This window comes from Pan paniscus, chromosome 19 (assembly GCF_029289425.2).
Source record: "Pan paniscus chromosome 19, NHGRI_mPanPan1-v2.0_pri, whole genome shotgun sequence".
Lineage (NCBI taxonomy): Eukaryota > Metazoa > Chordata > Mammalia > Primates > Hominidae > Pan > Pan paniscus.
The window spans coordinates 99,021,007-99,035,285 of NC_073268.2; the positions used below are offsets into that span (position 1 = coordinate 99,021,007).

The 14,279-nt window shown below is 54.8% G+C and overlaps 1 protein-coding gene and 1 non-coding gene across 3 annotated transcripts in view; one reads left to right on the forward strand and one right to left on the reverse strand.

Moving 5' to 3' along the window:
- Positions 1-5,176, forward strand: part of NARF (nuclear prelamin A recognition factor) — a 28,852-nt gene extending 23,676 nt beyond the window's left edge. For both annotated transcript variants that reach the window (XM_003808961.6, XM_034943207.3), the window contains 4 exons: positions 644-707; positions 1,741-1,878; positions 2,424-2,581; positions 4,829-5,176. In XM_003808961.6, the coding sequence (XP_003809009.1) occupies positions 644-707; positions 1,741-1,878; positions 2,424-2,581; positions 4,829-5,070 (602 nt within the window). In that variant the 3' untranslated portion in view covers positions 5,071-5,176. The remainder of the gene's footprint in view (positions 1-643; positions 708-1,740; positions 1,879-2,423; positions 2,582-4,828) is intronic.
- Positions 5,177-11,515: 6,339 nt separating this feature from the next.
- TRNAM-CAU (transfer RNA methionine (anticodon CAU)) lies at positions 11,516-11,587 on the reverse strand. Its single transcript has one exon. It is a non-coding gene; the product is annotated as a tRNA-Met (tRNA).
- Positions 11,588-14,279: the final 2,692 nt, after the last annotated feature.

Sequence of the window (14,279 nt, forward strand, 5' to 3'; positions counted from 1 at the left end):
AGGAGGCTGAGGCAGGCTGGTCACCTGAGGTCAGGAGTTCGAGACCAGTCTGGCCAACATGGTGAAACCCCCGTCTCTACTAAAAATACAAAAATTAGCCAGGCGTGGTAGTGCACACCTGTAATCACAGCTACTCAGGAGGCTGCGGCAAGAGAATCACTTGAACCCGGGAGGCAGAGGTTACAGCGAGACAAGATTGCACCACTGGACTCCAGCCTGGGCGGCGGAGGTGAGACTCCATCTCAAAAAAAAAAAAAAAATGCAACCAGTGTATATTTCATCATCCTATCTCTGTGAGCTTGTTATACACAAAAGTTTTCTGTTTGTTTCATGCAAAGTAGGCCAAAAAAGTTTACAGATTTTCCACATGGGAAAATCATGGAGAGATTGTTTACATAAATCCCACAGTTCAAGGGCAGAAAGAGGAATGGAAAGAGGAGTTAGAATTGAATTCTGCTTACGTTTTGTTAGTGTTTCATTTTATTGGCCTCACTTTGCCCTTTAGATGGACTCCTGCTGTGTGTGATGGAGATTTCATAAGAGGGAGGTCACCCAGGGTCACTAATGTCAAATCTCCTGCAGGGGAAGAAAAGTTCCTGTGGCCACCTGTGTCTTTTCAGTGTCTTACTTCGTTTGTCTGCAGGTGAAATTGCTCAAATAATGGAGCAAGGTGACCTCTCAGTGAGAGATGCTGCCGTCGACACTCTGTAAGTGGCTTCTCTGGGGAGAGTCCTCTGGGGGGCAGGACCTCTCGTCAGCCCTGCCAGCCACCTGCCAGGCCCAGGGCTGCCCTGCTTTATGACGAGGCCATGTGAAGCACTGCGATGCAGTCCCCCAGGCCCCTGCCACAACCCTCAGCCACCCTATAGCTGTTGAATGGGATACCATTCACCAGGGCTGCCAGGGAGTTGAAGGCTTGGCGGGCTTCCATGGTGTGATTGCCACCCTAAACCCTTGAGGAAGGACAAAATGCACAAACAGCTTTGTCCTCGCTGGCGCAGGGCTGTTCATGTGTGCACCAGCCCCCTTCTTCCTGAGTGCCGTCTGTGCCTCACATTCCGTGTGGTCTATGGGGCAGTGGGGCAGCTCCCTCAGGCCCCTTTGCACCAAGAGTGGCAGTCTGGGTTCTGCTGGGGGCGGTGACCTCGATACCCAGCAAGGCCCAGGGCTCCTGCTGCACCCCAGGCACTGGGCAGAGAGCACCACAAAGGCAGTGGCGTGTGTCCTCGCCAACAGTCCGCATCCCAGGTGCTGCATTCGTGCCCTTTTGGGGGAAGGTAAGATAGAAGTTTACAGAATTTAAGCATCTGTGGGGCCAGGCGTGGTGGCTCACACCTATAATCACAGTACTTTGGGAGGCTGAGGTAGGAGGATCGCTTGAGTCCAGGAGGCTGGGGCTGTAGTGAGCTATGATTGTGCCACTGCACTCCAGCCTGAGAGACAGAACAAGACCCTGTCTCCAAAAGAAAAAGACCATAAGCATCTGGAGCACCTGCAAGAGCCTGTGCATGGGCTCGGCGTGACTGAGAGTCCTCCGCCTGGCCCGAGCATCAGGCAGGCCCTCCCGAGACCCCTCAAGATGCTAGAATGGGACTTTCTGCAAAGTTTAAACATCTGTACAGGATTTAGCTTCTTTGGTGGCAAACTTGGATTGTGATGCCCTCAGGAAGTCTGGTTTCACTCTTTCTGTCACTGTACGTCAGCATTCATGAAGGACTTGTATTTTCTCTGCCTGGTGAGGTTTGGAGACTTGAAGGAGGACAAGGTGACGCGCCATGATGGAGCCAGCTCGGACGGGCACCTGGCACACATCTTCAGACATGCGGCCAAGGAGCTGTTCAACGAGGATGTGGAGGAGGTCACTTACCGAGCCCTGAGGTGTGGGGCAGCATCCACAGCCTGTCTGTGCCTGTGGTTAGCACGTGTGCATGGTGTGCCTGTATGGATCTGTGCATGTGGCGGTTCTATGTATGGAGTTTACACTAGTCAAAATCAAAAGGACTTTTTTGTGTTTATTCAGACCTTTTATTTTGCTGACATTCCAAACTTACATTAGAAAGTGTTCTTGGCCGGGTGCGGTGGCTCGTGCCTGTAATCCCAGCACTTTGGGAGGCCGAGGCGGGCGGATCATGAGGTCAGGAGATCGAGACCATCCTGGCTAACATGGTGAAACCCTATCTCTACTAAAAATACAAAAAATTAGCTGAGTGTGGTGGTGGGCGCCTGTAGTCCCAGCTACTCGGGAAGCTGAGGCAGGAGAATGGCGTGAACCCGGGAGGCAGAGGTTGCAGTGAGCCAAGATGGTGCCACTGCACTCCAGCCTGGGCAACAGAGCAAGACTCCGTCTCAAAAAAAAAAGAAAGTGTTCTTAAGTCACAGATAAATGACTTGATGGATCAAAATTCTCTGTGTTCATTTTGTAGAAACAAAGACTTCCAAGAGGTCACCCTTGAGAAGAACGGAGAGGTGGTGTTACGCTTTGCTGCAGCCTATGGCTTTCGAAACATCCAGAACATGATCCTGAAGCTTAAGAAGGGCAAGTTCCCATTCCACTTTGTGGAGGTCCTCGCCTGTGCTGGAGGTGAGGCGCCAAGAGCAGCACCTGGCTCTGTCTCCCACGGGTGCTCAGGCCACACTGGTCCTGCAGCTGCCAGAGAGATGGTGCTCTTGGCCACCCAGAGCCTCTCTCAGCCCTGAGAGCTTTGTAGGGTATGGATGCTCCCGTGGGGCTTGTGCTGGGACATTCTAGGCTCCATTGGTTTTGCTCTTTTCCTCACCGCACGTAGCATGTGGGCATTCTCTTGGGGACGTGCCCTCAGGAGCCCCAACATGGCACCAGGTGAGAGTCAGCCCGTGGCGGCTGGCTTAGAGAACAAATCACAAGAGTTGAGGCTGCCCTGCCTAGGAGAAACACCCCTGCCCCGTGCCAGGCACCAAGGATGAGCCTTCTCTGTCCTGAGTGATGGGAGAGAGCAGTGAGAGGTGGAAGCGGGAAGGGGTGTGACCCAGCCTGGGCCTGAGGGGCTCCCTTGTTGCGTGGAGGGAGGGTGGGCCACTGTGGGCTGCGATCATCCAGACAAGTGAGGAAGGATCCCCACCTGGGGCAGGGGGAGTGAGAGGATGAGAGGAGGCCAGGACACGGTGGGGGTCTCCGGGAGGGACTTGCTGAGGGTGTGTCAGGGAAGAAGGGGACCCTCTGCCCCTGACCCATGGTGGGGAACTGAGGACCTTTGTGCCATTGTGAGTCGGGGGGGCACCACGAGGGACTCGAGTGGAAATGCCGGGTGCAGGTCAGTTGGAGGAGCGGCTCCACTGATGTTAGACAAATGGGACAAGGTGTGAAGCCACAGGATGGGAGGGGCCCTTGGGCAGGGCACAGACAAGGGTGTGTCCTTCAACACAAAGGATCTCGTAGAGGAGGGGAGGCCCCAGCCAGCACTGACAAGAGGAAGGTGAGGGCAGAGAGGCGAGCATGTGGCCTTGGAGGCCTCACCGAGCATTCCAGGGGCACGGAAGGGTCAGTCCCACAGCTGGGCTGAGGAGCAGCCGGGAGGTGGGCCGTGAAGCAGGGCCTCTGGGAGGGCCTCTGTGTGCAAGCGGGTGGAGCTGGGGCCTGAGGAAGGAGAAGGTGCAAGCCCAGCCCCCTGGGAAAGTGGAGGTTGGAGACCAGCTGGGGTGCCACCCTGGAACCCATGGGGAGTGAGGTTTAACCAGGGAAATTTGCTCCAGATTGTTTTAAATGAACTCTTACACTACTAAGAGTGACATCATCTAACACGTTGGAGAGTAAGTAGCATTAATAGATAGGAGACACATTTTTACTCAGGCCAGTGTTGGGTGTGTGGGCTCATGGCTGGGCTCACAGCTTAGCTGCCTCCGGTGCAGCCTCCAGGCAGGGCCCAGCACACTAACACGTGTGGTGCAGGCAGGAGTGGTTTAACTGCTTGTTCACAATTCCTGTGCTATCCTGGTTTTGCCAAATTCCAAGAGAAGTTGGAAATCGGGATTTGCATATGAAGCCACCCAGTTCTAAAAGGTTGGCAACTTAGGTTTTAGGTAAAACCATTTTATGGGTGATGTAAATGGGTAAGAATGAGAGGCACACGGGTCCAGGCACGGTGGCTCACGCCTGTAATCCCAGCACTTTGGGAGGCCGAGGTGGTCGGATTACCTGAGGTCAGGAGTTTGAGACCAGCCTGGCCAACATGGTAAAACCCTGTCTCTACTAAAAATATGAAAATTAGCCGGGCATGGTGGCACACACCTGTAACCCCAGGTACTTGGGAGACTGAGGCCGGAGAATCGCTTGAGCCCAGGAGATGGAGGTTGCAGTGAGCCGAGATTAGGCCACTGCACTCCAGCCTGACCAATGGAGAGAGACTCTGTGGTAGAAAAAAAAAAAAAAAAAAAAAAAGAATGAGAGGCACACGGGGCTGTGAGTCTGGGATCAGTGTCCCTGACAGCCTTGAGGAAGACCCTGGCCTGTGCAGCCAGCCCTAGCCTTAGGCCACACAACATTCCACGTCCCCTTTATTCCTCTCCTGCTTCCAAACTCTTCCCTGTGAGGCAAAACTTCCTTAAGACTATCCCGGCTGGGTGTGGTGGCTCACGCCAGTAGTCCCAGCTCGAAGTAGGATTGCTGCTTGAAGCCAGGAGTTCAAGACCAGCCTGAGCAACATAGCGACACCCGCCCCTACCCCCCAATCTCTACAAAAAATTTAAAAATCAGCCGGGCAAGGTGGTGTGTGTCTGTAGTTCTAGCTGCTCAGGAGGCTAAGGCAGAAAGATCGCCTGAGCCCAGATAAACTTACCTGTGTTTATCTTTCAGGATGCTTAAATGGCAGAGGCCAAGCCCAGACTCCAGACGGACATGCGGATAAGGCCCTGCTGCGGCAGATGGAAGGCATTTACGCTGACATCCCTGTGCGGCGTCCAGAGTCCAGTGCACACGTGCAGGAGCTGTACCAGGAGTGGCTGGAGGGGATCAACTCCCCCAAGGCCCGAGAGGTGCTGCATACCACGTACCAGAGCCAGGAGCGTGGCGCACACAGCCTGGACATCAAGTGGTGAAGTGAGGCCAGGGCCTTCCAGCTGCTCTTGGGGCCAGAGCCAAGAGCCTCTCAGTAGAGGGAGGGGCTGCCCTGAGTGGAGTATTAAAGACACTTAAGAAAACCGCTCAATGGGTTACTTTGGTTTCTCCGAGTTCCCTGCTACCCCATTCATTGGAGGCCCCTCAGGCAGTTTCATGTGGTGCTATCTTCATAATAGGTGTGGGATTGGAACTTTTTTTTCTTTTTTTTTTTTGAGACGGAGTCTCACTCTGTCACCCAGGCTGGAGTGCAATGGTGCAATCTCAGCTCACTGCAACCTCTGCCTCCCGGGTTCAAGCGATTCTCTTGCCCCAGCCTCCCGAGTAGCTGGGACTACACGCGCCATGCCCAGCTAATTTTTGTATTTTTAGTGGAGATGGGGTTTCACTATGTTGGCCAGGCTGGATTGAATTCCTGACCTGATCCACCCGCCTTGGCCTCCCAAAGTGCCAGGACTGCAGGCGTGAGCCACGGTGCCCGGCAGATTGGAACGTTTTAACATGGGAGGAGCACCTCCCCAGTTTATCCCTTCATCCTAAGATTGTGAAAAAGTCCCAAAGAGTGGGAATGGAGACAGACGACTGTATTTTAGGTTTAAAAAGAAAAATCCAGAAAGTGTCCTGTGAAGAGCTAGGACCCCCAGAGGTTCTAACGCACATGACTTGGAGGTGATTTGATGTGGGAGTGAGGGCAGAGAGTGGGGTGGCTGTGCCTGTGGACTCCTGTGGCCCTGGGGTTGTTAGGGCAGGCAGTCCACAGTCCCAGATCCCTGCCCATTTTGGCTCTTTCTTTTACCCACTCATATTTTCCTTGAAAATGTTTTTGCCAGAACATTAATAACTGTCAGCCTTTTAGAATCAGGAGACTTACATACAAATCTGGATTTTCAGCTTTTAGAAAAACTGTAGTTTCTGACAACAGTAGGCCCCATTCCTCACAGCCAGTCACCACCCTCCTCCCATTCCTCACAGCCAGTCACCACCCTCCTGGACCATACTCAGGGCCCTGGAGGCCTGGCAACCCAGGCCCCAACTCAAACTTGTACATTCAGTCTTTCAGTCGGACTCGCATTGGGGCAAGGGTGACAGACACGAGAATGGAAAATTGAGAAGGCTGCCCGCACAAGCTGGGTGGGTGCAGGGGGCCCCAGCTCATCATCAGCACCATCGTGGGGTGGGAGTCGGGGGTAAAGGTTCCGTCTGACCCTGAGGGGTTGAGGATGCTCAGGTGGTCCAGCCTCCCGCAGAACACTTCCCTGTCACCCTTGGCAGACAGGTTTCTTCTCACACGGCCCTGGCCCATCCACTCGCCATGAAGCCCTCTGTGCTCAGGGTGATGGAGCCCCCTCCATTCTGGCACTGCACTGTGGGCGTGAGCTTGCCTTAAAAAGAAAGGAGAGGCCAGGCACGGTGGCTCGTGCCCTATGATCCCAGCACACTGGGAGGCCAAGGTGGGAGGATTGCAGGAGTCCAGGAGTTTCTACATTGGAGACTCCGTCTCTACAAATTTTTTTTTTTTTTTGAGACAGAGTCTCACTTTGTCACCCAGGCTGGAGTTCAGTGGCGTGATCTCGGCTCACAGCAACCTCCGCCTCCTGGGTTCAAGCGATTCTCCTGCCTCAGCCTCTGGAGTAGCTGGGATTACAGGCGCGCGCCACCGCGCCTGGCTAATTGTATTCTTAGTTGAGACGGGTTTCGCCATGTTGATCGGGCCGGTCAGGCTGGAATTTCTGACCTCAGGTGATCCGACCACCTCAGCCTCCCAAAATGCTGGGATTACAGGCGTGAGCCACTGCACCTGGCAAAAAATTTTTTTTTAAAAAGGAGAAAGCAGTTTAACCACAAACAGTGAAACAGAGCTGGCAGACGCCTGAAACTCCATGGAACCATGCAGCTGTACCCTAGGGCTCCTCCCAGGAAAAGAGAATGTCAACGTGGCCCGAGGTGTCCTGAAGCACTGGGATTGGATTAACTCGAGCGATGGCCTTCCCAGCCCTCCGTGCTGCAGAGCCTCTGCTCGCTAGGCTGCCTTCATCTCACTCTGTGTGCTGTGCCTGTGCACCTGTCTTGTCAATAACTGCATATATTGTGTTGCGTTGCCTGTCTTGCTGGATAACTGCATATATTGTGTTCAGTTGTGTATTTGTTTTGCTTTCAGTCTATATACAGTTGGGTTTCCAACCTCTGATTCTGGAATAAACAGTTGCAGCGTGTCTGAGTGAATGGTTGAGTGGGCCGAGCCACCTGCTGCCCCAGCAGGGCCACATCTTGTGGTGTGTTGCCGTCCTCACTGCGGCCACGCCAGGTGGACTTGCCCTGTGCTTTCTGAGCCGCCACCTGGTGTGGAGTCAGGAGAGTCCTCTGTCTCCCTCCAGGAAGCTGCTCACCAGGCCTAGAACACCAGAAGTCGGTAGAGGGCTACCCTCGTCCAGCTACAGTGAAGAGATCACCTCCTGCAGTAACCACTGCGCAGGGCACCACAGCTGGCCTGCCGTGAAGCCGCCCCTGCAGGTCGCGTGGGGAGGCCAGGCTGAGGCACTGGGCACCAACATGAGACACCAGGGGTCCCCCGTGCCTGCTGGTGGGTTATAGCCATGGGGACTGTGTGCATTTTCTTCTGCACAGGAGAAAAGTGGCGAGATTTCCTTCATTGTAACCGGAACGATATTAGCCGTCAGGCCAAGGCGCCTAGATGTGGAGGCAGCACACTGGTCGGGAGGGATGGTGTGCCCGGCCCATGCCTGCTGGTGAGCCAGGCTGGTCCTGGCATGAGGCAGCACGCTGGTTGGGGGGATGGTGTGCCTGGCCCGTGCCCGCTGGTGATCCAGGTTGACCTGGGGGGATGGTGTGCCCGGCCCGTGCCCGCTGGTGATCCAGGCTGACCTGGGGGGATGGTGTGCCCGGCCCATGCCCACTAGTGAGCCAGGCTGGTCCTGGTGTGAGGAGGAGGAGGAGGACGAGATGAGCCCTGGGTGGCATCCCGTGCTGGCACCACCATGTAGGAACATGGCCATGTGTGCTCTGGTGCTGCCATGTACTGCAGGGGACCCGAACACGTCTGAGCTGATAAACGTGTTGCCGTCCCAGTGAATAGATCTGCTGTTCGGTGCCTGTGGTCTGATGGGCAGCGCCCAGGTTTCTCAATTCCATTTCCACCTGGCCTGAGAGCTTGTACTCGTCGCAGCCAGTGTAGACTGTCCACACTGGTCCTTAGTGTTGCTGCAGTTGCAAATGGGCTCATCCACTGTGCCTGCCTGTTGGTTTGCCGCTTGCCTGGGATGTGGATCTAGGGTGAACTCTTGGGTGTGTGCCGGCTTTGAGGGTGTCCCATGGCCTCATCTGCGGGCCCAGAGCTGAGCAACTGAGGCGTCTGGACACATGGCCTGCCACAGTCGTGTGACCTTCACGCCGAGTCTAGGCCAGAGATGTCAGAGGAGGGAATTGCGGTCCAGGCAGGGGCTGACTTGCCCAAGGCCACTTGGCCTCCAGATGGGGCCCAGTGTTTAAGTTTCCACTTCAAACAGAGCATCTGTCTAAAGCAGATCAACCCTCAACTCGTGGTTAGGAGCCCTCAGTCCGCCGCTGCAGGGGGCGAGCTGTCGGTTTTGGGTAGAGGCGGGCTCTGCGTTCTGAGGATGAGCCTTGTGGATTTTGGGTAGAGGCCGGCTCTACTTTCTGAGGATGAGCCTTGTGTTCCGAAATCAAGGAGAGCAGGTGCCAGGGCTGAACACTTCAAAGTTGTAATGCGAATTGTCCAATAGGCAAAGATTTTTATTAAGTATTCAGCTGAGTAAGAAGAGGGGGTGCTCACGACTGCTGGCTGGAGTGCAGTTTGGCAGTAACGCCCCAGCTTGATGAAAGTCGTATAGTTTAGCTGTTAGGAACTTTCCCTGGAGCAGTCCACCTCACAGGTGCTCAGTGCGCAGGACCTGGAGGATATCTGTTCTATGTCTGCATTGGTGTAAACAAGCTACAACACCGAACTAAAAGCCCATCGGGGCAAGTGTCAGGACATCCTGGGGGTTCTAGGAGTGGTTAAAGTATAAAATAGATGTTTATGTCCTGACATGGACTTTTTTTTTTTTTTTTTTTTTGAGACAGGGTCTGGCCCTATCACCCAGGTTGGAGTACAATGGCACCATCATGGCTTACTGCAGACTCAACCTCTCAGACTCAATCAATCCTCCCACTTCAGCCTCCTGAATAGCTGGGACTGCAGGCATGCGCCACTACTCCCAGCTAATTTTTTGTACTTTCTGTGGAGACAGGGTTTTGCCATGTTGCCCAGGCTGGTCTCGAGCTCCTGGGCTCAAGTGATCCTCTCCCCTCAGCCTCCCAAAGTGCTGGGATTACAGGCGTGAGCCACCACACCAGCCTGATTTGAAATTTGGTTAGAATAAGAAAGAAAACCTGGCAAGCCAGAGTGACAGACATGGCATCTGCATGGTGAGTGTGGACGAGTGGCAGTGGATTTGGGAGGGGGGACTGGAGCGGGAGCAGTGGCTGCCAACCATGGGCCTGACCCGGCGAGCCCGTCACCAGATTCCAGATACTCCCACCCCGACTGCTTGGACGTATTGCAAATATAGTGACTCATAGGATTACTGTCCTTTGATTTATGTTAATCATAGCCTTGAACGCTTTCTTAAAGTGTAAAAGTTACAGTTAAAAAAACCTCCAACCTTACTTTTCATAACTCTGCCAGCTCTTTGTGGCGGGTTAGCCTTCTGCTCTGGGTGGCACAGTGGCGTCAGCGTCTGTTTTGCTAACTCTGGGCATCTCATCCTAACTGTGCCCAGCCACATGGAGGGCCTCAGAGAGGGGCACAGAAGTGCATTTTGGGTGGCTGCATTTGCCATCCAATATCCTAGTTGGAATGGGGAGACCTTGCATCAAGCCAGGACACAGGACCGCTGTTGGATGCCATGGTCTGAGCAGCAATGTGGCCCTCATCTGAGGTGTGTGCTGGGTCTGCCTCTGCACCAGCTAGGTGTCCTGGTAAGTTAAGTAACACTTCGCCTCCTCTCTGTTGCCCCTGAGCCTTTGTCTCGCATCGATCTTGGCAGAATCCTCCTGTTCCTCTGTCTTCGGCTTTAGCCACCATCAGGGCGTGTGTCCTGCTATTTCCCCACTCGTTTTTGCCCTGTAAAGGAAAGACCATGTAGCAGCTGGCACTCCTTCCCCACTCCAGGCCCGGTGTCCTGGGCTGTGGTACCTGAGGATTCTGTCCCTGAGCCAGTCTGGACACAGCCAGGCGGCAGCACTGGCACTTTGGGATGTCAGTGCATCCTCATGGGCACTGTGTGTTCACGTGGGATGCCAGGACCTGGTGCTGGGATGTACAGGGAGTGAGTACTGCGGCTGCATTTCTCTCCTGTTGGAGGGAGGTTCTCACCTCCGGCTTCTGATGATGTCAGTGGAGCGAGAATGCCAACCCAGAGGGCCGTGACACTCCAGCCCTTTTTTTTTTTTTTTTTTTTGAGACAGGTTCTCGTTCTGTCACCCAGGCTGGAGTGCAGTGGTGCAATCTCAGCTCACTGCAGCTTCGACCTACCAGGCCCAAGAGATCTCTCACACTCCGAGTAGCTGGGACTACAGGCGCCAGCCACCACACCCAGCTAATATTTTTGTATATTTTTGTAGAGACGGGGTTTCACCATGTTGCCCAGGCTGGTCTCCAACTCCTGACCTCAAGCGATCCACCTGCCTCAGCCTCCCAAAGTGCTGGGGTTACAGGTGTGAGCCACTGCACCTGGCCTTGATCTTCTAGCGAAAACTAGAGAGAGAGAGAGAGAGAGAGACGTTAAGAGGGAAAGAAAAGGCAGGAACCCCTAAGCCCACTCCCTCAGGAGAGGAAGGGAAGAGAGGATGGGGATCCAGCCAGACCCTTTTGTCAGGAAAACACTTGCTGGGTTCCTTACCTGGAGGGGTCTCTAGTGAGTCGGTTGATGGCAGGAGGCTCCCTGGCAGCCAGACAGGGAGAAGAATGCCAGCCTCTGCAGGCACCTTCGGCCACGTGGAGGAGCAGACCTAAGTGTGGCCAGGGGGGTTTCAAAGCCTCAAAAATGCTGCAGACAAAGGATGCATGTCCTGTGCCAGGCCCTGTTCTCTAAGCCACGAGCAGGTACTGATGGGGGGTCCCGGGCCAGGTGGACACACAGAGAAGAGGACTGAGGAGTGCAAAACCCCTCCCTTGCTCCCAGGGAGGCATTTTGCCCAAGCCAGGGAATGCGGAGGGCAATGAGCCCACAACGGCCACGATTTCTGGGACCAAGCTATGAGGAAAGGTAGGCTCACATCAAGATTTGAACTCAGATTGATGCTGTTGCCTGTCCTCCGTGCCTTGACACAAACAGGGACGTTATTGGGGCCTGGAGAAGAATTATGGGCCACAGGCTGCCCAGTCAGGAAAGAAAAGGGAGTCTATAGCAGAGGATGGTTTCGATCCATCGACCTCTGGGTTATGGGCCCAGCACGCTTCCGCTGCGCCACTCTGCTGGATATAAGGGGGCAGCCTGAGTCAGATCATGACCACAGGAGTCATCTCCCTGCAGGCGGCGACCTCTACTGGCCAAGAGGGGCCAACAGAGGACTGGCTGGGCAAGGCACATGCTCAATTACAAGCCTACTCCTCCTCTCTCAACTTCTTATAGATAAAACTCTCTGAATTCATGTCCTTTTCTGCTGTTAAAACGTTGGCTGGAGGCCGGGCACAGTGGCTTACGCCTGTAATCACAGCACTTCGGGAGGCCAAGGCAGGCAGATCACATGAGGTCGGGAGTTCGAGGCCAGCCTGACCAACCTGGAGAAACCCTGTCTCTACTAAAAATACAAAATTAGCCGGGTGTGGTGGCGCATGCCTGTAATCCCAGCTACTCGGGAGGCTGAGGCAGAATTGCTTGAACCCAGGAAGTGGAGGTTGCGGTGAGCCGAGATCGCACCACTGCACTCCAGCCTGGGCAACAAGAGTGAAACTCTGTCTCAAAAAAAAAAAAAAAAAAAATGTTGGCTGGGCATGGTGGCTTACGCTGTAATCCCAGCACTCTGGGAGGCTGAGGCTCAGGAGTTTGAGACCAGCCTGGGCAACACAGGGAGACCCCCTCCGGCCTCTACAAAAAATAAAAATAAAAAAAAAATAGCCAGGGGTTGGCAGCCAACGCTTGTAGTCCCAGCTACTCAGGAGGCTGAGGTGGGAGGATCGCTTGAGCCCAGGAAGCAGAGAGCAAAGATCGTGCCACTGCGCTCCAGCCTGGGTGACAGAGCCAGACCCCAGTCTCAAAAAACAAAACAAAAAAAAGACTGAAACTCCTGGGATCCAACTGAAAGTATGAGCCGGGACACTCAAAGGAGACAGCTGCAGCTAGTCTAATGAACTGTCTGTGAGGAGCATCTCGACACAAGCCACGGTCAGCACCGAGGCCTGAGCCCTCAGGGCAGGGTGCATCCTTCCCAGGAGCCCGGACCCTGTGAGAGCTGGAGCTAATGGGATGGGCCACCAAACAGGAGGCATGGCTCCCCTGAGAGAAGCCATCGACCCTAGGCCAGGCAGAGAAAGAGCTGGGGAATACCCAAGCCTCTCTCTCCTCCACCCTCCAATCTCCTTGCCCGTGCCTCCCATTGGCTGCAGCCGCTTAGCTGTCTTGCCCTCTGCCTTCCAGGCGGCCTCAGGTAAGAAAGGCGGAGGTGGCCGCCCGGCAGCCACCCCGTCTGGGAGGGAGGTGGAGGGGTCAGCCTCCCGCCCGGCCAGCCGCCCCGTCTGGGAGGTGGGGGGCGCCTCTGCCCAGCCGCCCCTACTGGGAAGTGAGGAGCCCCTCTGCCCGGCCAGCCGCCCCGTCCGGGAGGGAGGTGGGGGGGTCAGCCCCCCGCCCGGCCAGCCGCCCCGTCCGGGAGGTGAGGGGCGCCTCTGCCCGGCCGCCCCTACTGGGAATTGAGGAGCCCCTCTGCCCAGCCACCACCCCGTCTGGGAGGTGTACCCAACAGCTCATTGAGAGCGGGCCATGATGACAATGGCGGTTTTGTGGAATAGAAAGGGGGGAAAGGTGGGGAAAAGATTGAGAAATCGGATGGTTGCCGTGTCTGTGTAGAAAGAGGTAGACATGGGAGACTTCATTTTGTTCTGTACTAAGAAAAATTCTTCTGCCTTGGGATCATGTTGATCTGTGACCTTACCCCCAACCCCGTGCTCTCTGAAACATGTGCTGTATCCACTCAGGGTTAAATGGATTAAGGGCGGTGCAAGATGTGCTTTGTTAAACAGATGCTTGAAGGCAGCATGCTCGTTAAGAGTCACCACCACTCCCTAATCTCAAGTACCCAGGGACACAAACACTGCAGAAGGCCGCAGGGCCCTCTGCCTAGGAAAACCAGAGACCTTTGTTCACTTGTTTATCTGCTGACCTTCCCTCCACTATTGTCCTGTGACCCTGCCAAATCCCCCTCTGCGAGAAACACCCAAGAATGATCAATAAAAAAAAAAAAAAGGCGGAGGTGGGCCTAGAGGACACATCCCAAAGCACTACAGGAAGTAGCTGTGGCCCTACATGTATGGCCACGTTGCCAAGAGCACGGGAGGGAGGGGAGGCTGAGGCAGAGCCTGCAGCCAGGGAGCTCCGTGATGTTGCTGGCACCCGGCAGGGCACAGGGTGCAGCCCTGGGCCCAGAACCTCCAGACTGGGGGCTGCCCATGGGGTGAGGCTCCCTGTGCTGCACCTACAAGCCTGTACTGCAAACCTTCACCTCCGCAGTCTAATGGGTGTTGTGTGAGTCTTACAAACCCAAGCACACGAGTACAGGCACAGAGGTGAAAAGGTGTCGACTGGGAGAAGACAGAGGGAACCTTCTGAGCAGCTCAGAACTGTCCCAGGGCTTGGCCAAGCTGCTAGGCTCAAAACCAGATTGGAGGGTTGGTGTCAAAGGCTTGCTGATGAGGTATGTGGATGGACTTCTTGGAACAGGCCCAGAATTTGAGAAGAGATGGTCCCCACTCTTCTGGGTGTACGAAGCAATCTAAACATGACGGCCAGACTCTCCAGCCACCTTAGTGATGCTTGTTTTATGGCCTCGGACCAAAATGGTCATGAGAACACGGAAGGAGGGCACGCCCAGGCTTCTTTCTTCGTCAAGCCTGCCCGGGCAAGGGCTCCTGCTAAAATGTTTTAGCGACCAACCACACATCGCAATACTAGTGGGG